The 21932-nt window shown below is 45.1% G+C and overlaps 1 protein-coding gene across 1 annotated transcript in view; it reads right to left on the bottom strand.

The window, feature by feature from the left end:
• Positions 1-21932, bottom strand: part of nfasca (neurofascin homolog (chicken) a) — a 140405-nt gene that overhangs the window by 49371 nt on the left and 69102 nt on the right. The window contains exons 17-21 of the mRNA XM_078546405.1: positions 12148-12249; positions 10721-10918; positions 3035-3105; positions 2450-2672; positions 81-196 (exon numbers count right to left, since the gene is read on the bottom strand). Coding sequence (XP_078402531.1) covers positions 81-196; positions 2450-2672; positions 3035-3105; positions 10721-10918; positions 12148-12249 — 710 coding nt within the window. The remainder of the gene's footprint in view (positions 1-80; positions 197-2449; positions 2673-3034; positions 3106-10720; positions 10919-12147; positions 12250-21932) is intronic.

Here is a 21932-nt window from a genome sequence, read left to right as displayed (position 1 = left end):
ATAGATTTCACTTAATTTAGAGCTATACCTTGCAGGCAGCAATGTTTAGTAGTAGAATCAAGGGTTCTGCAGCTACTTACTCTGTAGCCAGTGAGATATCCCTGAACAGTATCCGGTGGCAATGACCTCCATTGGAGTAGAATGGCAGTGCTGTTAATAATCCTTCCAGAAAGACTGGTGGGTGCTGCACTGGGATCTAAATATAACCACAAAAACAAGTTCAAAGGTCAGTATTCACAGCACAGCGAGACACAGAACTGATTTTCATCTAATGGTCTAAGGCAGCACTAAATGGTTTATAATTAGGCAAAAGATAATGCATTAATAACTTCAACTTTAGAGGCCATAGTTCATCTACTACTATATCGCTCCTTGTCTGACAATATCTTGATTTTAAAGTTCTTATCTTGTTTTTAAATCCCTCCATGGCCTCGCTTCACCCTATCTCTTGATGTCCTCCAGTCCTATGACCATCCGGTCTCAGAGTTCCTCTATTCTGTTCTCTTCTGCGACTTGGATTTTAATTAGTCCAGCATTGGCAACTGTGCCTTCAGTTGCCTGGGCCTGGAGCTCTAGAGTTCCCTTCCTATAGCTCTCTGCCTCTCTACTTCACTTTCCTCCTTTTAGACATTCCTTAAAACATACCTCTTTGACCAAGCATTTGGTCATCTGATCTACTATCTCTTATTTGATCATTGCTCTGGTGAAGCACCATGTATTACCGCACTGAAGGTGCTGAATAACTGCAAGTTTTGTTGCTGATAGAGTACCTTTGTGCTACCTGTGAAATTCAGGCTGTTAAGGATTTAACCCATTTAAGGAAAGGGTTCGGAACTTAATTCAGCTAAAAACTCAACAAAAAATCCTTGGCAAAAACAAAGAGAGACAACATCACACACATTAATTCCACACCCATACACAAGCTCAAAGGCTTCGAGAAAGCCTTTTCCAGACAGGCCTTGAGATGATTTTTGAAAACTAACACCAGCTGCACAATCAGAGTGACATGTTTTGATCCATCAACAATCCCTCAAAAATACTCAAGAAGTCTAACAGTAACACAGACAAAATTCGTGTTATGTTAAAAGCAACAGGCTTTCTTTAGACAGGTAAACATCAGGCTCAGACTTGCGCGAACATCACTGAGTCGAGATCCTAGTCAATCTCCTCAGAGCTGAGGCAAGACAACAGAAAACTACACTTTATACTTTTGATTGTGAGTATAAGTGTAGTTATTAGTTTGAATATCCTACCTGGATTTTCTAAATGGATTTGAAGTTTACAGTACTTCTAGGCAAATTCATTTGTACTTTGCATTTATTTTTTGATGAATTACTTTATCTTGCATTTACACTAATATTCAAAACATTACTACAATGTAATCCAAGATTTAAGTTTATAATGAAATATTATAAAGTAACCATTATAAAGGTTTTAGTCTCACTCTGTAAACCTTAAGGACTCTAACACTTCTAAGATTCTCTAGAAGTTCTAAGTTCTGACAGAGGTAGACTCTTCAATAAGTTAAATTGTGCTACACTACACTGTGTATATTTTATTCTGAGACATCTTTGTTTAGTCCAAATTCTCTTGGGAGAGAGAACACGTTATTTTAAGACCAAGTCTACAGCTAGCATTGCTAACCAAGCTCTTATAATGATTTGAAATTTCTCTCAGTTGAGGATTAAGCTTGCCAATAAGTTCGACTGAATAAATTTACCTTGCTGGGTGGGGGGTAAAGATAGCAGAAACTTAACAAGGCTTCAGATTTGCCATTGTTGCTAAACTTGGCTGAAAATTGGCTCACAGTCTTCCCCCAAACTATTTTACTTTTAACGTCAAAAGTGTCCACACCAACAATACAAAAAAGAAAGGTTTTCATTTACATAACTCTTTTCATGACTTCTGGGCATCACACAGCACTTTACAGCCAATGATGTACTTACAAAATGTAGTCATTATTGTAAAGAAATGCAGCAGCCAATCTGCACACAAGGCTCCACTAACAGAAGTATAATCAATGACCAGATAACCCGCTTTTAGCCGAAGGATAAATATTAACCATGACAACAGGGAAAATTCCTGTGTTCTTCTCCCAACAGTGCCATGGGGCCTTTGACTTGAGGGGCTAAATGCAGCCTCATTTTAATGTCTTCTCCGAAACTCAGGTCCTCCGAAAGCACAGCACTCCCTCCGAGCCACGCTGAATTGTCACCTTGGATCATGGGCTCAAGCTCCCACAGTGAGGGCTTGAACTCACAGTCTTCCAGCCCAGCGCTGAGAGTGGTGCCCACTGAGCCAAGGCGAAGGCCTTGATAAAGTAAGGAAACCAAACCCTCAGCTCACAGGCAGACAATTAGAACTCTGTCATTGAAGTATTTTTCTGTACGCTGCCCATTTAATGTGGCAGCACGCACAGGATCCAGCTCGCTTCACTCAGTATACTTACAGTCTTCACCCGAGTATCCAATTACAATTCTTGGCTCAGGGCCTGCTCCGAAATCATTGATCGCCTGCACTTTAATCTCATAGGGCGTAAAGAAGGGTGTTGGTGAGACGACGTAACTAGGCCTAGTGACTGTGACGGTCGACCATTCCCCACCCACATCTCTTTGCCTCCAGCTGACTATGTACTTGAGATTTGGTCCACTGATTTGTGTGCCATTCAGAGGCTGAAAAGCAGAAAATGAAATCCAGAATAAAAAGATAGAACAGCTTATAAGGTATGACAGACAAAACCACAGCTGGACTTCAGATAATTTCCCCCTACCCCCTCAAATTAAGTTAGCCTTTGTATCACTAATTCCCCTTAATGCTGAGCAAGTAGATCCAGTCTCGACATCCACAGGTATCTGCCCTGTATTCTAGGACAGTTATATATCTCTGTCAGACTGTCCCAGTTAACAGCTATATAGCACCTCACAGACCTCCTCAGTTAACAGTTCACCTCTTTCCTCCACAGCCTACCTGAGTAAGTAGCTAAACAAAAGGTTTATAATGAAACGTGTGGAACAACAGGACAAACTGTGCTTACCGTCCATCTGATCTCCATGCTGGATCTTGATATTCCTGCCCCTTTAACATCAGTCGGATTGATCTCGGGAGCTGGCAAACATAAAGTGGTTACAACAAGGTCCACTGAACTCAGAGAATTCGAAGCAACAATACACGGTATCTCCCGGAGTAATTAATTCCAGATCAGAGAACTTGACACATTTTGAAAGCTAGTAAACCAAAGTGGATGGTGTTGTGGATGAAGGCAGCTCATGGCTTAGAGTGGAAGAGTTTTGTAAAAGTTGTATTAAGGCAATTGGGCACCACGCTTTAGGAAAGATGTGAGGGCATTAGAGAGGTGCAAAAAAGGTTCATCAGAATGGTTCCAGGGCTGAGGAACTTCAGTTATGAAGACGGATTGGAGAAGTTGGGACTGTTTTCCTCGGAGAAAAGAAGGCTGAGGGGAGATTTGATAGAGGCATTAAAAATCACGAGGGGCCTGCACAGAGTAGACAGGGAGAAACTGTTCCCACTCGTGAAAGGCTCGAGAATGAGAGGGCGCAGATTTAAAGTGATGAGTAAAAGAAGCAAAAGTGATATTGAGAAAAAAAACATTTTAACGCAGCGAGTGGTTAGGGTCTGGAATGCACTGCCTGAGAGAGTGTGGTGGAGGCAGGTTCAACTGAAATATTCAAAAAGGAATAAGACTGTTATTTGAAGAGGAAGAATGTGCAGGGTTACAGGGAGAAGGCAGGAGAATGGTCCGAGGTGAGGTTGCTCATTGGGAGAGCCGGTGCAGACACAATGGGCCAAATGGCCTCCTTCTGCAGCGAAACAATTCCTCGGTTTTGATTCAATTTATTTCAACTGTTTTATGGCCTCAATATTTAATTATTCTACTGGGTACATTTATTTCTATACCTGCAATCTTTTTTTTTCGAGGAGTAAGCCATTGTTGGCGTTCCCAGCTTGGAGTCAGAAGGTGCAGGATTCACACCCTGCTCCAAATAATCCCAACGAATGGAGATCAGAACTCCTGCTCCAAATAATCCCAACGATTGGAGATCAGAGCTCCTGCTCCAAATAATCCCAATGATTGGAGATCAGAGCTCCTGCTCCAAATAATCCCAACGATTGGAGATCAGAGCTCCTGCCTCTGATTTCAGGGCTGACAGCCAACGAGATATTCGAGTTGGTGAGCCCGAGTGCGGTGTGGGTGCCGGTGCCCCCATCACCCCTCCCCCACCACCTGATACTATGGCTAGTGGAAGGCCATAAAACCTCCCATCATCTGGGTAGGGTTGTGTTATTGGACTAGTAATCCTGAGAAAGTGATTTCGAATCCCACCCTGTCAGCAGTTTGACAATTTGAATTCAGTTTGAAGACTTCGATTATTCTAAGATTTGGACAGTAAGAGTGTAAAGGAAAAAGAGTGGGGGGGAAGAGTTCCTGCAATGTATAAAAATGGGAAGAGGGAAAGATAGTGAAGCTATTGGCAGAACAGGCTCGAGGGGCCATATGATCTACTTCTGTTCCTATTTGTTATGTTCTTACTTAGGACTCACCCCACTATGGGCTGGTATAAAGAAGCTAGGTTACTGTTGTGTTTTTCTTCTTCTTGCGCTTACTAAGTAGATATAGATCAAGTCACTGACCATGTGTAAGGGATTGGTTAACACAAAAACAGGTAGGTTCATTTATTAAGGATTTGAGAAGTTGGTAGCAGTATTACTCAGTTAGATAACTTGTGCACACGTCTGGAGTTGGCAGCTTCCTCAGAACAAACTGTGACTAAGTCTGAATCACACGATATATTGCGTAATTTCCCCTCTAGTGATGTATACAGAAAACATAAGCATACCCACTTAACGTGGTACCACAACAGTTACAGCCATGGATGGAGTATTCACACCTCAGCCTGTCAGACTATCACTCAGCCTGCAAGTATTTCCTCTATTTCACACTCTACCTAAAATGAAGATACAAAAACACCAATCCTTTTATCTCTCCTGCTTGGTTGCACCATCTTCTGGCTTCTACCTGTTTGTTAACCCTTAGTTTAGATTCTGCAAATTGACCCGTGGCACCATTAATTCTTGATCCTCTCCCTGTCCGTGGTACTGAAATTGCTTTTGGTAATTTTGCAACCATGCAAAGCATTTGAATTAGTTATCGTGGACTTCTCAATGCCAAACATAATCAACTGGACAACAAGCCAAAAAACTGATTGCTCACATTATAAATGCAGTTCAGCATGCTCAAAGGTCAGACAGTGCCCACCCTGAAACCTCCTCCACGCTAACCTCAGCTCCCTTGCAGAAGTAACATGAAAAAAGTTCATACATAGAAGTATACAAATAAAGGAGCAGGAGTAGGCCACTCGGCCCCTCGAGCCTGCTCTGCCATTCAGCAAGACCATGGCTGATCTGAATGTAACCTCAACCCCACATCCCTGCCTACCCACAATAACCTTTCACCCCCTTGTTCATCAAGAATCTATCCACCTCTGCCTTAAAAATATTCAAAGACTCTGCTTCCGCCGCCTTTTCAGGAAGAGAGTTCCAAAGACTCACAACCCTCTGAGAAAATATTTCTCCTCAGCTCTGTCTTAAATGAGCGGCTCCTAATTTTTAAACAGTGACTCCTAGTTCTAGATTCTCCCACAAGAGGAAACATCCTCTCCACATCCACCCTGTCAAGACCCCTCAGGATCTTAAAAGGTTTCAATTAAGTTGCCTCTTACCCTTCTAAATTCCAATGGATACAAACCTAACCTGTCCACCCTTTCCTCATAAGACAACCCGGCCATTCTGGTATTAGTCCAGTAAACCTTCTCTTAACAGCTTCTAACACTTTTTTTTTTCTTTAAATAAGGAGATCAGTACTGTACACAATACTCCAGATGTGGTCTCACCAATGTCCTGTCCAACTGAGGCATAGCCTCCCTACTTTTGTAATCAATTCCCTTCACAATAAATGATAACATTCTATTAGCTTTCCTAATTACCTGCTGTACCTGCATACTAACCTTTTGTGATTCATGCACTAGGACACCCAGATCCCTCTGAATCTCAGAGCTCTGCAATCTCTCACCATTTAGATAATAAGCTTCCTTTTTATTCTTCTTGCCAAAATGAACAATTTCACATTTGCCCACATTGTACTCCACTTGCCAAATATTTGCCCACTCACTTAACCTACCTATGTCACTTTGTAGCCTCCTTACATCCTCTTCACAATTTACTTTCCTACCTATCTTTGTGTCATCAGCAAATTTAGCCACCATTCCTTCGGTCCCTTCATCCAAGTCACTTCTATAAATTGTAAAAAGTTGAGGCCCCAGCACTGATCCCCAAGGCACACCACTTGTCACACCCTGCCAAGCAAAAAAAGACCCATTTATGCCAACTCTCTGCTTCCTGTTAGCTAACTAATCTTTTATCCATGCCAATATGTTACCCTTCATATTGGGCTTTTATTTTCCGCAATAACCTTTGATGTGGCAATTTATCAAATGCCTTCTGGAAATCTAAATATAGTACATCCACCAGTTCCCCTTTATCCACAGCACATGTGACTCCTTCAAAGAACTCCATTAAATTAGTTAAACATGATTTCCCTTTTACAAAACCAGTTTGACTCTGCCTGACTGCCTTGAATTTTTCTAAGTGCCCTGCTATAACAGCTTTAATAATAGTTTCTAACGTTTTCTCTATGACAGATGTTAAGCTAACTGGCCTATAGTTTCCTGCTTTCTGTCCCCCTCCTTTTTTGGATAAAGGAGTTATATTTGCTATTTTCCAATCTAATGGAAACTCCCCTGAATCTAGGGAATTTTGGAAAATTAAAACCAGTGCATGAACTATCTCACCAGTCACTTCTTTCGAGACCTTAGGGTGAAGTCCATCCAGACCAGGGGATTTGTCAGCCTGCAGCCCTAACAATTTGCTCAATACCACTTCCCTGGCGATTGTAATTTTCCCCGAGTTCCTCCCTCCCTTCCATTTCCTGATTTACAGCTATTTCTGGGATATTACTTGTCTCCTCTATAGCGAATACTGAAACAAAATTCATGTTTAATTTATCCGCTATCCCCCTACTTTCCATTATCAATTCCCCCAGACCCACTCTCTATAGGACCAATGCTCACTTTTTAAAACTCTTTTCTTATTTCAATATCTATAGAAACTCTTACTATCCGTCTTTATATTACTAGCTAGCTTTCTCTCACACTCTATTTATTCCCTCTTTATTAATCTTTTTGTCATTTTTTGCTGTTCTTTACATTCTTTCCAATCTTCTGACCCGCCGCCCGTCTTTGCGTAATCATATGCTTTTTCTTTAAGTTTGATACTGTCTTTAACTTTTTTAGTTAATCATGGATGGTGGACCCTCCCCTTGGAATTTTTCTTTCTTATTGTAATGTATATATTCTCTGTATTTTGAAATATCCCTTTAAATGTCTGCCACTGAATTTGTATTGACACACCCCTTAACCTCATTTGCCAGTTCACTTTGTTCATGCCCTCATAATTGCCCTTATTTAAGTTTAAAATACTAGTCTTAGACGCGCTCATTTCTCCCTCAAAATGAATGTAAAATTCAATCATATTATGATCATTGCTACCTAGGGGTGCCTTCACTATGAGGTTATCGGTTAATCCTATCTCGTTGCTCAATACCAGGTTCTAAGAAACTATCCCGAAAACATTCTATGAACTTGTCATCTACGCTACCTTTGCCCATCTGATTTTTCGAGTCTATATGTAGATTAAAAGCCCCCATGATTATTACTGTACCTTTCTGGCAAGCTCCCATTATCTCTTTTTTTATATTCTGTCCTACTGTGTAGTTACAATTAGGAGGCCTGTACACAACTCCCACAAGTGACTTCTTGCCTTTAATCTTCTTCATCTCAACCTAAACCACTTCTACATCCTGGTTTCCTGAACTTGGGTCATCCCTCTCTAATGTGTTAATACCATCATTAATTAACAGAGCCATCCCTCCACCTTTTCCTAACTTCCTGTCCTTCCTAAATCTCACGTACCCTTCAATATTCAGATCCCAATCTCTGTCTTCCTGTAGCCACGTCTCTGTAATGGCTATCAAATTGTACTTATTTATTTCTATTTGTGCTATCAGTTCATCTGTTTTGTTTCAAATGCTACATGTGTTTAGATACACAACCTTTAGTTTTATCCTTTTATTATTTGTGTAGCATGTAGCCTTATCTGCTGATTTACTCTTAGATTTATACTCTCTGTCTCTTCCTGTCACAGTCTGTTTATCATTTCCCATATTATTACTTGTCTCTACTCTTTGGTTTACCACATCTTCCCAAATTCAATCCCCTGCCCCCACTATTCAGTTTAAAACCCTCTCTACTTCTTTAGTTAGGCAGCTCATGAGGACACCAGCTCCAGCATGGTTCAGGTGTAGACTGTCCCAACGGTACAGATCCCACTTTCCCCAGTACTGATGCCAGTGCCCCACAAACCGGAACCCACTTCTCCCCCACCAGTCTTTGAGCCACGCATTAATTTCTCTAATCTTATTTGTCCTGTGTTCAATTTGCATGTGGCTCAAGTAATAATCCAGAAATTATTACCTTTGAGGTTCTGCTTCTTAACTGGGTGCCTATCTCATCATACTGACTATGCAGAGCATCCTTCCTCATCCTGTCTATGTTGCTGGTACCTACAAGGACCACGACCTCTCGACCCTCCCCCTTCCACTGCAAGTTCCTCTCCAGCCCTGAGCAGATGTCCCGATCCCTGGCACCGGACAGGCAAAAAAACTGTCTGGACCCTTGCTCTTTGTTACAGAGAACTGTGTCAATCCCCCTCACTATACTGTCCCCTACTACCACGACATTCCTTTTTTCTCCCCCCACATGGGGGGACACAGTGCCATGGTCAGTTTGCTCACCCACCCTGCAGCCCCCACTCTCATCCAAACAAGCTGAGAGAGTCTCAGACCTGTTGGACAATTGTAGAGGCTCACACTCCTGTACTCCTGCCCTCTGGGTCCCCTTACCTGCCTCACTTGCAGTCACACCCTCCTGTCCCTGGCCACTGACCAAATCAGAAGACCCCATCCTACGTGGTGTGACTGCTTCCTGATACAAAGCATCCAGGTAACTTTCCCCCTCCCTGATGTGTCACAATGTCTGCAGCTCAGCCTCCAGCTCAATGATGCTGAGGCCGATGTTCCTCGAGCCGCAAACACTTACTGCAGACGTGTTTGCCCTGGATCACAATAACAGCCAGGAGCTCCTACATGCTGCAGCCTGGACACATCACCTGTCCTGCTATCCTTAACGTGTTTTAGATAGTTACTTAATTATATTAATCACTTACTTAATGTTGCTTTCTTATATATTTTATTAACTTTACCACCAAATGATGTACTTTTTTAAACCTTAGGGATAGGTTAGAACTTACCCACTTACCAGATACTCACCAAACACCTCGCTCCTTTCCCTGTGGTTGGGCAAGAACCAACTCCTATGGGGTGAGAAAGATAGAAAGAGGAAACAACCACCTCCTCCTCCCCCTCCCCCAAACTCCCCTCTCACCAAACTCCAAACTAACTTCACTCAGTTAGTCGGCTGCACCAAGTCAGGTGAACTCCTAAGTCTGGATGGGATACTGAAACACTGAGCCCAGAAGAAATCCATTTCTCAATTCATGTGGGGACATCCTAGACATTAGAGTTACCAACCCTCCAGGATTGCCCTGGAGTCCCCAAGAGTTGAATATTGACCCTCTGAACACTGCAGTGAGCACAATCCAAGAGAAAAAGTACTCATAGGGGCATTTAAAATAATGCTTCTTTTTCATTTTCTTTGTAAACTTTGGTCTGTTAGTTATCAAACTAACTGTCAGTTAAGAGCCATCAAATTTAGTCATAAAAGGGTAGAATTTTACTGGTCTCTCTGGCTTCTTTCCTGTGGGGTTGCTAAGGCTTCAGAGCAGCCTACACTCTGATTGGGCAACCCACCCACTGTGTCCTTAATTGGCTAATTAGCAAGCTGCCTGCAGCAAAATCACCGAGGCGGTCCTAATGCCTGCCAGTGCAGGCTCTGAACCCACATTGCAGTCAGTTGCTGAGCTCCTGAAGCCCGTGGTAAAATTCAGCCCTATAAGTCTGTTCCCTTTTCAATTAGTGCGGAAAGAAGACTGGCAGGAGGATGGATGTGCTGGGCAACCAACGGCGGGAGCTCCAGGGCAGTAAGGGGAGGGATGTTTTGCAATGAAATCTCCAGGAATACATCCAACCAGAGTCGGCAACCCTACCAGGCACTTTTTCCATCTGAAACATGTCCCTTCACCTCCGAGAAGACAAGGCTGAGGGGAGGGATTCCCAATGCTGGGAATTTCCTTGGTGCCAGCCTCTGTTCTGCTGAGTAATCCTGATGCCAGTATGCAGGCTGGCACAGAGGTGGATGTCGAGCCCACCTCAGGGATCATGACCTGACATGTATTAGATCTTCAACTTCCCTCTGTGAAGCCAAGGCAATTTTCCAAATGGGATGAAGTGGAGTAATGTAAAAAAAAACTGTTTGGGTACGCACTAAACACCTGATGATTCACCTGGGATTTGGACCATGCAAAGCGCAGATCATATAGTCAAATCGCAGTTCACCTTTTTTTTATTTTTAAAGGCTTTGAGCTACGCAATTGAAAACACGATAGAGAGAGGTCAAGGTAGGACCGTTACCTGTTCCAGTTGTCTGATAACGTTCGGAAGGCAAACTGGGGGCACCTTCACCAACTTCATTCACAGCAATCACCCGGAACTGATAGTTAACATATGGAGAGAGCTGTAATACTGCAGAGTTGATATTGCCGGAAATTCTGGTCAAATTATGCCACTTTCTGGGCTCAAACTTGTTTTCTTCGAACTGCACAATGAACTCTGTAAAGAGAAAGAAGTAACAAGGCCACTTCTACTGGTTCTATTAATGCATTCAATTAATAGCAATTTTCTCCCTCTTTAGCACCTTTGCTTCCTCCAGCCGCCCACCACTGTTTTATCATAGTCTGAGACAGAAATTCAGGGTAGAGTGGAGTGAGGGATAGGTCTCCCACCCAGAACTCTGGAATTTGGTGCAGGAGCCTGGATCTGCCAGGTTCCCACCCCATGAGAGAAATCAGCAAAATTCATGACGGGGCAAGGAGCAGCGCCTTTCACCCCATCAAGGGGTGGCGGGGCACGTTGAGAGGCAATTCATAGGTTAATTTGTGAATCTTGCCAATGCCACTCTCATGGTGGGCATTGTAGGATCGATGCCAGCTGATAGCTGACAAGAGTTCCAGCAACAGCCTAGCGATGATCATAGGTCTGGTCAAGACCATAGGAAATCCATCTGAGAGGGGGATTGATTACTTCTCGAAAAACATCCCTTGGCTTCCGAAACTATGCGAATATAGAGGCTGTTCCTGTTCATCCTTCCCCAGGTTGCAGTAACTGGGGGAGAGACTTTAGCTCCAGGTTTGTGTTGGAGAAGCTGGGATTGTTATCCTCGGAGCCAAGGAGATTGAGGGGAAATTTCATAGAGGTGCACGAGATGATGAGAGGTTTAGGTCAGGTAGACAATGAAAAGCTGTTCCAATTCGTTGAAAATACAAGGACCAGGGACACACATTTAAGGTTTTGAACAAGAGATGTAAGGAGAATGTGAAGAAGAACATTTTTTAAACAGTGAGCGGTAATGACCTGGAACTCGGTGTCTATGAGGGTGGTGGGAGCAGAGACGTTCGATGATTTCAAAAGAAAACTGGACAGGCACTTGAGGGAAATAAACTGCTAGGGCCAGGGGGATGGAGCAGGGAAAGGGGACGGACTGGATTGCTCTATGGTGAGCCAGCATGAACTTAATGAGCTGAATGGCCTCCTTCTGTGTCGCAATGACTCCATGACTCTTTGAGAAGCACTCTTAGAATTTCAGGTCCCTGGGTAATAATTCAATAACTCAACAGTGGCATATTGGGAGCAAGAGGAGCAATTGCATCACAAAGTAGGTAAGAGTCAAAAACTTCACCACAACCGTTCTTACCACATGTTTTGGATACCGTACTAAAATGACAAGAAGAAATGTAAAAATCATTGCTGTGCCTTGTTTAATACAGATGTCAGCTTTGTACCTGTGATTGGACTGTTATTGTCATCACCAGGAATCCACGTCAACCTTATACTCCGATCTGTTGGGTCCGTTAGTTCCAGGTCTCGGGGAGGCTCAGGACGATCTACAATGAATCATGTCAAAAAGCTTAGCCAACGTACCGAACCGAATCTCCCCAATTCCAACCAAACCCCCAACGCCAATTTTCCTAAACGAAATCTAACAAAACCAACCCAATCAAATCAAGCCAACCCAACCTTCTGAAGCCAAATCAAGTCCAGACAATCGGGTGCTCTGAAGCCAAGCTAAGCCAACCCAACCCAACCCAATTCTCCAAAAGCCAAAAGAAGCCAACCAAAGCTCCTAAACCAAAACAAAACTCAACCTTTGCAGTGGAACCTTAACTCAAACTTTCAAAACCAAACCGCAATACTCCCACCCCCTGTAACACAGCAACAACAGAGAATACTGGAAACACTCAGTGGGTCTGGAAACTCTTAAGTTAGTTACTGGGTGTAGACGCATTTCCAAAACTCAACAGGAGTGAAATTTATGTTGGCTGGAACCATAAATCAGATAGCAGATTGGCAGCTTGTCTCCCACTCCTGTCTACTCTATTTCCTTTTTCTGTGCCGAGAGTGAGGTGGACTGCCAATGCGGTATCTCCTGTTTTCCAGCTCCACTCCCAAGACAAATTTCAACTCATTTTTTAAAAAAAGTTAAAATTAAACCCAACCTTGTACAACCAAAATGAGCTAAAGCAGCCCGAGGCTTTCACAAATCCAAACTACCCTACCCCAAAAGCAAATGGTGCCAGCCCAGCTCTGGTCATTGCCCTTTCCTCCCAATCCATCAGTATGACCTGTTCAGGTATATGGATGGGGACTAGTTTCGGCAGCGTCCCTAGACACAATGGGCAGAATTTTATGGCCCCATCGCAGGGGTGGGGGTGGGGCTGTAAAATGCGGCAAACCGTTCAAAAGCCCATTGACTTCGGTGGAACTGTGAAATCCCCCCCAATATAAACGTGGATTTAATCTGAGGCAGGTTTACTACCAGGGAGTTAAAAAAATGTAAAAATGACACACTTGGATTACTAATCATAAGTGAATTCACGGTAGATTTACAAAATGTTTGAACTTGCCATTCAAGGGATTTTCAGAGAGAGGTGAGAGACACTTTGTACAATGTAATGAGACCTTCCTCATTTCAAAGAAGCTAATGAGTTACCATTGGGTTTTCTTTATGTGATCTATGTGTCAACGTCAGCCACAAACAAACCCCAGAAACAGGCGTGTTGTTTGAATGTCTGTGAACATGTCGTTAACCTAAAGAACAAACATGGAGAGCAGGCTCTGGTATATGGATTTTACATTAAACCAGGATTGTCCAGTCTTTTCACACGGCGGGTTTGAGGGGGCACATTTCAATTTTTCTCACTTGGGGGCTGAAGTGATAAGGTTTGGCAGAACATTAAACATGAATTTTTAAAAAGTTGACATATGAAAAGAAACAACTTGCTGAGCAAAAAATAAAAAATTACATCAATAAATTGATTATTTATTACGCATTAAAAAAAACTAAAGATGACCATTCAAGTGTGAAAGGGTGAGAGAGAGTGTCCAGCTCACTCCCAGTCTCAGGGTACTCACCCTCCGCACTGTGAGAGTGGGGACAGAGCCTGTCGGGCCTTGGGGGTGAGGATGAATGAGAACCCTGAGACTGAGAGTGAGCCAGACACACACTCTCCCCTCCCTCTCACCCCTCACCCCCACCACACACACTCGCCCTCTCCCCTCAGACACACTCTCTCCCCTCCCTCTCACCCCTCACCCCCACCACACACACTCGCCCTCTCCCCTCAGACACACACTCTCCCCTCCCTCTCACCCCTCACCCTCACCACACACACTCGCCCTCTCCCCTCAGACACACACTCGCCCTCTCCCCTCAGACACACACACACACACACTCGCCCTCTCCCCTCAGACACACACACACACTCGCGCCCTCCCTCTCTCTCACTCGCGCCCTCCCTCTCTCTCACTCGCGCCCTCCCACTCTCGCACTCGCGCCCTCCCTCTCTCGCACTCGCGCCCTCCATCTCTCGCACTCGCGCCCTCCCTCTCTCGCACTCGCGCCCTCCCTCTCTCGCACTCGCGCCCTCCCTCTCTCGCACTCGCGCCCTCCCTCTCTCTCACTCGCGCCCTCCCTCTCTCTCACTCGCGCCCTCCCTCTCTCGCACTCGCGCCCTCCCTCTCTCGCACTTGCGCCCTCCCTCTCTCTCACTCGCGCCCTCCCTCTCTCTCACTCGCGCCCTCCCTCTCTCTCGCGTCCTCCCTCTCTCGCACTCGCACCCTCCCTCTCTCTCACTTGCACCCTCTCTCTCACTGTTAAACCCGCACCCACTCTCAGCCATCCACACTCCCTCCCCCTTCCTCCCTCCCTTGCTCATCCTCCCCCCTCCTTCTCCCTCCCTCCGACTCACTCCCCTTCTCCCTCTCTCCCCTCTCCCTCCCTCACCTTCCCCTCCCCCTCACTCTCCCTCCTCCTCTCTCTCCCTTTCCCTCCCTCCCCTTATCCCCCTCCCCTTCACTCTCCCTCCCTACACCTCCCCCTCCTTCTCCTCCCTCCCCCTCCCTTCACCCCCTGACTCTCCTTCCCGCCCCCTCCTCCTACCTCTCCCTCTCCCATCCCCCTCCCCCTCCCCCTCCCCCTCCCCTTTCCCTTCCATCACTCTCCTTCCCCTCCCTCACTCTCCCCCAATCTCCCTCACTCCCCCTCCCTCACTCTCCCACCTCACTGTCCCCCTTCCTCCCTCCCTCACTCTTACTCTCCCTCCCTCATTCTCCCTCCCTCCCTCAGTCACTCCCTCCCCAACCTACCTCACTCACCCAGCTACCCTCATCCCGCCACCCACCCACAATCCCTGATCATTCAGCCACCCTCACTCACCCACCCACCCACCCTCGCACTCACTTACTTACCCTCACTCACGAGATCAGCTTCCAGGATGGGGGAGCTGCGATGTGAGCGAGAGGCCTGAAGTGAGGCCTGAGGCCTATTGGCACCTGAAAGCAGGCGGCCGCTGAGGGGAGCACTGAGAGCCAGCTGAATGCGGAGAGGAGCTGGGGGCAACGCAGGGAGGAACCGGGGTGGGGACAGGTGGGTTGGGGGTGGGAACGTGGGAGGAACCAGTGGAACATGGGGGAAGGAGTCGGAAGAACACGGGAGGAATGTGCCTGGAGTCGGCCCAAAGCCTATAATCCAGGGAGGGAAAGCGCGGTGAGCTGAGGTTCAGCGCACTCCGGGGTTGCCAGTGTTTCCGATTCCTCCAATCACAGCCTGGCTCTCTTCCATGTTTGCTGCTGATAGGTTCAAGAGTGAGGCAATCAGCAGCAAACGCGGGAGAGAACCAGGCTGTGATTGGAGGAACAATCCCCCTGCTGAAATCTTCAAACTCACGGCCTGTCCTACTGGCATTTTCAACTAACGCTCTGGGGGCCACATGAAGGGGGCCACATGCAGGTCGCAGGCTGGACAAACCTGCATTAAACTGTTTGACAAAGGAACATTCAACTGAGTCGATGAAATGTACTAAAGTTTTGTCTTTGCCTCCTGGATTATAATCCAGTGGATCAACCGCCCATGATAAGAGCACATGTGATTTTCATTCCTTGGAATAGGGAAAATTAAGGCGTTAATTTGATTGAGGTTTTTAGACAGTTGGAAGGAATTGATAGGATAGGTGGAGAGAAAGGTTTTCTGCTGGTGAGGGAGTCTAGCACAAGAGGACGTAAACTTAAAAAATGAGAACGAGTCCATTCAGGAAAGAAGTTCGGAAGCACTTTTTCATGTAAATCAGTGGTAGGATTGCAGAACTCGCTCCCACAAAAAGCAGGAGATGCTAGCTCAATCAATAATCTTAAACCTGAAATCAATAGATTTTTACCTGGCAAGGGCTATCAAAGGTTATGAAGCCAAGGTGAGTGGATGGGGTTAAATTACAGCGACTATCCCACTAAATGATGGAACAGGTTTAAGGGTTGAGCAGCTTACTCTAGTTCCTGTTCCAATGATTTTAATAGGATGCCCGTCTGAGAGGTTCTACACATAAAAATCTTTTCCTCGTCTTCCCTCTAGTTCTTCTTTCAACTATCTGAGATCTGAGGTCCCTGGTTACCAATGCTTCTGCCAATGGAAACAGTTCCTCCCTATCAATTGTGTTAAAATCCTGCAAAATTTTGAATACCTTTGTTAAATTAACCCTTAACTTCTCTGCTTTAGGCAGAACAATCCCAACTTCTCCAGTCTCTCCACATCGCTCAAGTCCTTCAGCCCCGGTACCAATCCTGCAAGTCTCCTCTGCATCCTTCTTCTGACTGTGGCCTGACTAGCGAATTATAAAGGTCTCTTGTTTCGGTACTTTCCTTTATTCTCCCTATAAAATAGTCTGTGTTTTTGATTATTTCAGCAGGACTCAATTAGTGCAATCGCTTTGGAAGCAAATATTAGTTGTTTACAAACTACACTTGACTGATTCTTATGCATAAGGAAGAGAAAGAGAGAAAGGAGGAAAAAAGAGCAAGAGGAATTGAGAGAGAGATATGATAGAGAAAGGATGTTGAAACACAAAGAATGTGCATTAGGATGGACCAGGTTTGTACTGGGCTGTAAACAAAAACAGAATTACCTGGAAAAACTCAGCAGGTCTGGCAGCATCGGCGGAGAAGAAAAGAGTTGATGTTTCGAGTCCTCATGACCCTTCAACAGAACTGAGTAATATTAGGAAAGAGGTGAAATATAAGCTGGTTTAAGGTGGGGGGGGAGGGGGTAGAGAAGTTGGGGGTGGGGTGGTTGTAGGGACAAGCAAGCAGTGATAGGAGCAGATAATCAAAAGATGTCACAGACAAAGGAACAAAGAAGTGTTGAAGGTGGTGATATTATCTAAGAGAATGTGCTAATTAAAAATGGATGGCAGGACACACAAGGTACAGCTCTAGTGGGGGTGGGGTGGAAAGACTAACAGGGCATAAAAGGTATAGATTTAAAAATAATGGAAATAGGTGGGAAAAGAAAAATCTATATAAATTATTGAAAAAAACAAAAGGGAGGGGCAAGAAACGGAAACGGGGTGGGGATGGAGGAGGGAGTTCAAGATCTAAAGTTGTTGAATTCAATATTCAGTCCGGAAGGCTGTAAAGTGCCTAGTCGGAAGATGAGGTGCTGTTCCTCCAGTTTGCATTGGGCTTCATTGGAACAATGCAGCAAGCTAAGGACAGACATGTGGGCAAGAGAACAGGGTGGAGTGTTAAAATGGCAAGTGACAGGGAGGTTTGGGTCTTTTTTGTGGACAGACCGCAAGTGTTCTGCAAAGCGGTCACCCAATCTGCGTTTGGTCTCTCCAATATGGAGGAGACCGCATTGGGAGCAACGAATGCAGTAGACTAAGTTAGGGGAAATGCAAGTGAAATGCTGCTTCACTTGAAAGGAGTGTTTGGGCCCTTGGACGATGAGGAGAGAGGAAGTAAAGGGGCAGGTGTTGCATCTTTTGCATGGGCATGGGGAGGTGCCATAAGAGGGGGTTGAGGAGTAGGAGGTGATAGAGGAGTGGACCAGGGTGTCCCGGAGGGAATGATCCCTACGGAATGCCGCCAGGGGGGGTGAAGGGAAGATGTGTTTGGTGGTGGCATCATGCTGGAGTTGGCGGAAATGGCGGAGGATGATCCTATGAATGCGGAGGCTGGTGGGGTGATAAGTGAGGACAAGGGGGACCCTATCATGTTTCTGGGAGGGAGGAGAAGGTGTGAGGGCAGATGCGCGGGAGATGGGCCGGACACGGTTGAGGGCCTTGTCAACGACCATGGGTGGAAAACCTCGTTTAAGGAAGAAGGAGGACACGTCAGAGGAGCTGTTTTTGAAGGTAGCGTCATCAGAACAGATGCGACGGAGGCGAAGGAACTGAGAGAATGGGATGGATTGAAGTTGTACTGGGCTGTGGCTGCCACTCCTGAACAGTGCTTACGGACTCTTACAAGATGGTAAACACGTGTGCTGTAAAAAAACTGGGAGGTGAGCTTACCATTACATGGCTGAGCACATCCGTGAGAAAACGCTGATACCAAAAATAGCTGCAATATATGAAGGCAAGGAACTGATTTTCCTCTGTCAGTGTTTCTGAGGCTAAGTATTGTTCATTGTACCAGGCAGATGCTCCACTTGGACATCGAGCTCAGTGCCCTGCTGAGGGGAGGTGACAGCATAGTGGTATCATCGCTGGGCCAGTAATCCAGAGATCCGGGGTAATGCTTTACAGGACCCGGGTTCGAATCCCGTCCATGACAGATGATGGAATTTGAATTCATTAAAAATCTGGAATTAAAAGTCTAATGATGACCATGAAGCTATTGTTGCAAAAACCCAAAACAAAAACAGAAATACCTGGAAAAACTCAGCAGGTCTGGCAGCATCGGCGGAGAAGAGCAAAGTTGACGTTTCGAGTCCTCATGACCCTTCAACAGAACTAAGTAGAAATAGGAAAGGGGTGAAATATAAGCTGGTTTAAGGAGGGGGGGTTGTAGGGACAAGCAAGCAGTGATAGGAGCAGATAACTAAAAGATGTCACAGACAAAAGAACAAAGAGGTGTTGAAGGTGGTGATATTATCTAAAAGAATGTGCTAATTAAGAGTGGAGAGCAGGACAAGCAAGGTAGCTCTAGTGGGGGTGGGGTGAAATAAACCATGGGTGGAATACATTTAAAAATAATGGAAATAGGTGGGAAAAGAAAAATCTATATAAATTATTGGAAAAAACAAAAGGGAAGAGGAAGAAAGGGAAAGGGGGTGGGGATGGAGGAGGGAGTTCAAGATCTAAAGTTGTTGAACTCAATATTCAGTCCGGAAGGCTGAAAAGTGCCTAGATCTAGTTCACTAATGCCCTTTAGGGGAGGAAATCTGCCATCCTTACCTGTGACTCCAGACCCACAGCAATGAGGGTGGCTCTTAAATGCCCCCTGAACAAGGGCAATTAGGGATGGCAACAAATGCTGGCCACATCCCACGAATGAATTTTTAAAAAGTACTCGGCACTGAGCCTAATTAGTACCAATGGAAACAGAAAATGAAACAGGAATGAAAGCATCTGTGGAGAGAGAAACAGAGTTAACGCTTCGAGTCCGTATGACCCTTTTTCAGAGCTTTTTGTTTTTAACTAGTGCCAAGATGGAATGCACTGAGCAGACTCAGAGACCCACTATCGGCCGCTCTCATTAGGGAGAGTGGGGTGGAGACAGTGCCAAACACTGGGACCCGGGGTTGGGGGGTTCCCGGGACCTGTGTTTCAGACGGAGCTTCTCGTTGCCCAGACTGAACAGGCAGAGCCACAGATCAGCTTTAAAAAATCGGAACTGGAGGGTTCTGATCTTTTTAATGCCGGTCTGTCAATGTCAGTGTCAATTTCACTGAGCTGCTGCGCTGCTGCTTCCAAACTTCGGGCAGCCTCGTGCGTCCGATTTATTTTTTGAAAAACCCGCCAGAAAACCCAAAGGTCAACAGCAGCACAACAATTGTCATTCGAGTGTTCTTGCTCGAAAACCGGGAAGTGATACCCTTACAACTTTACAACCGATTGGGTGGTGTGTGTGTGTTTGTCTCTGTGTGTGTGTGTGTGTGTGGAGGCAGGGTGTAGGCTGGTGGGAGTAGTTCGGGGGCAGGTGGTTGTGGTGGGGTTGGGGGGATTTGAGGGAAAATTGGGGGGGTTTGGATGGGAGGTTGGAGGGGAGGTTAGGGAGTTGGGAGAGGTTGGAGTGCCGGTTGGGGGCAAGTTAGAGGGGGGATTGGAGGGAGGTTAGAGGAAGGGTTGGAGGGGGCATTGGGAGGAGGTTGGAGGGGACGTTGGGAGGAGTTGGAGGGGGCATTGTGTGGGGGGGTGGTTAGCTACAGAGTTGAATTGTTTTGTAAATGTAATAATTTCTTTATAGCCGTTTTCTTAACATCAGTTGATTGCTCTGTGATTAATAATCCTTTGATAATCAGCATTGGACCTCCATTTTACCGTTGTTACAGTCACTCTGTCTGCTGCAAAGTATAATGAAAGAAAGACAACACCTACATGTATGTAGCATGTTTGTACGACATTCTGGGATGGATGAGATGCACTGGGCAATGTGGCCTTTGTCATCCATCATTATCTTGCAAACAGAGGGTGGAATCATGGCTGGAGTTCTGTTCATTTTGTTGCTAATGAAAGTTTACTGTGAGCGGGCTTTGTGGGGTGAGATGGCCAGGACAGGGCTGCATAATGGGGGCTCATAGTGAATCAGTAACCTGTTTTATCCTGCACATGGTTCTCAAGAGTCCTTTCCATTTGCTTCAATCTCATCTTTTTGCCTATTTACCGATTATCACACTCTATCTTGGTGCCTTTTACGAGTTTTTTGAGGTATTGAAATATTGTGATAAAGTTATGTTACATAGTGAATGTTGAAAATATATTGTAGTGAGAAGCAGCAAACAGCAGGGTCTTCAGACTTGCTAATCAAGAAAACACAGGTACAATTGTGAACCATTCAGCGTTTGTCCTCTTAAAAGTCTTGTTGCAGAGGCACCTGAGGGCTCCAACACTTCTCACTGACAGTAAATATCTATATTGGTCAATCATTCCACTTTGTTGCTCGGGAGTCATTTGATCTTTCTCCCCTGTGAGATTACTGATAAAATAGAATCTAATTACATCCCTTGTATCAAATAATTATATTTAATAGTATGCACCCAGGCAGGAGAAAATCTTATTCTACTTCTACAGAATGGAACAGATCTTGTGCAGTTTATCTGGTTTGCAAGTGTTGATTTACTGTCATTGTGTTCATATGGTGCACGCTAATGAGGGCTGTGGCAATGAAATTATTGTTATCATCTGCACAGTGTTACAGGTAACCAATGGGATATTTTCCTGTCAAATTAACAATATTGCATGATACTGCTAAAGTGAAATTTGTGCTTTCTGGTTTGTCTAATAGTTGGCAGTGGGGTTACCTATAAGGCGCAGACAAACTAACACTGTATTATATTGTTGCTGCTCTTAATATTAATGACCTGTGCTGCATATATATCGGACGGCGTTTGTAACCAGGTGTCAACAATGGGTGTTATCATTTTGCCAGTACCTTTCTGTGATTGTTTGGTGACTGGTGAATCTTTAAAGGGGAAAATAAATCATGCATGATTGAGGGGGAGGGTTAAAGTGGGGGAGGGGGGGAGGAATAAGTGGCCCGGGGACAGGAGAAGCATCGGGGCCCATGATTTCCCTCCCTGGCCCTGTGGGTGCTGGCTGTGCCGGAGAGACTTAAACAATGTTAAAGAAAAGTAAGCCACAAACTTGTGCTCGTTGCTTTCCTGGAATATTGTATTTCAGTGTCACAGTAAAGGTTTTGGTCTTCCACTTGTGGTCGGTCATCCAACATCATAGTCATACTGCCCCTCATTATCGTCGGTGGGTTTAGAACACCACTTCTACCCTTGTTAGCAATGTACAATGTGCAACATATCAACAGCAGTTTCGTTGAGTAACTCATTGAGTAAACCGTAGAGTAACACCTTCATAAAAAAAAAAATTCTATGTAGTAACAGCAATGGTAGGAGGAGGATGTGGCACAGCCCTGTGAGTTCCATTAGAAAGGGGGCCATATACAGTGCATGTTATACCACAGTTCTTAGCATATCAGGCAATGTTAGTGTGTTTAGTGTATGCGTTAGGTTATTAGGGACACACATTGATGAGTCCTCAATGTGTAACTGGTGTACTGTTAA

The sequence above is a fragment of the Cetorhinus maximus genome, chromosome 8, assembly GCF_964194155.1.
Source record: "Cetorhinus maximus chromosome 8, sCetMax3.hap1.1, whole genome shotgun sequence".
Classification (NCBI taxonomy): domain Eukaryota; kingdom Metazoa; phylum Chordata; class Chondrichthyes; order Lamniformes; family Cetorhinidae; genus Cetorhinus; species Cetorhinus maximus.
This window is presented reverse-complemented; position numbering and strand designations above follow the sequence as displayed.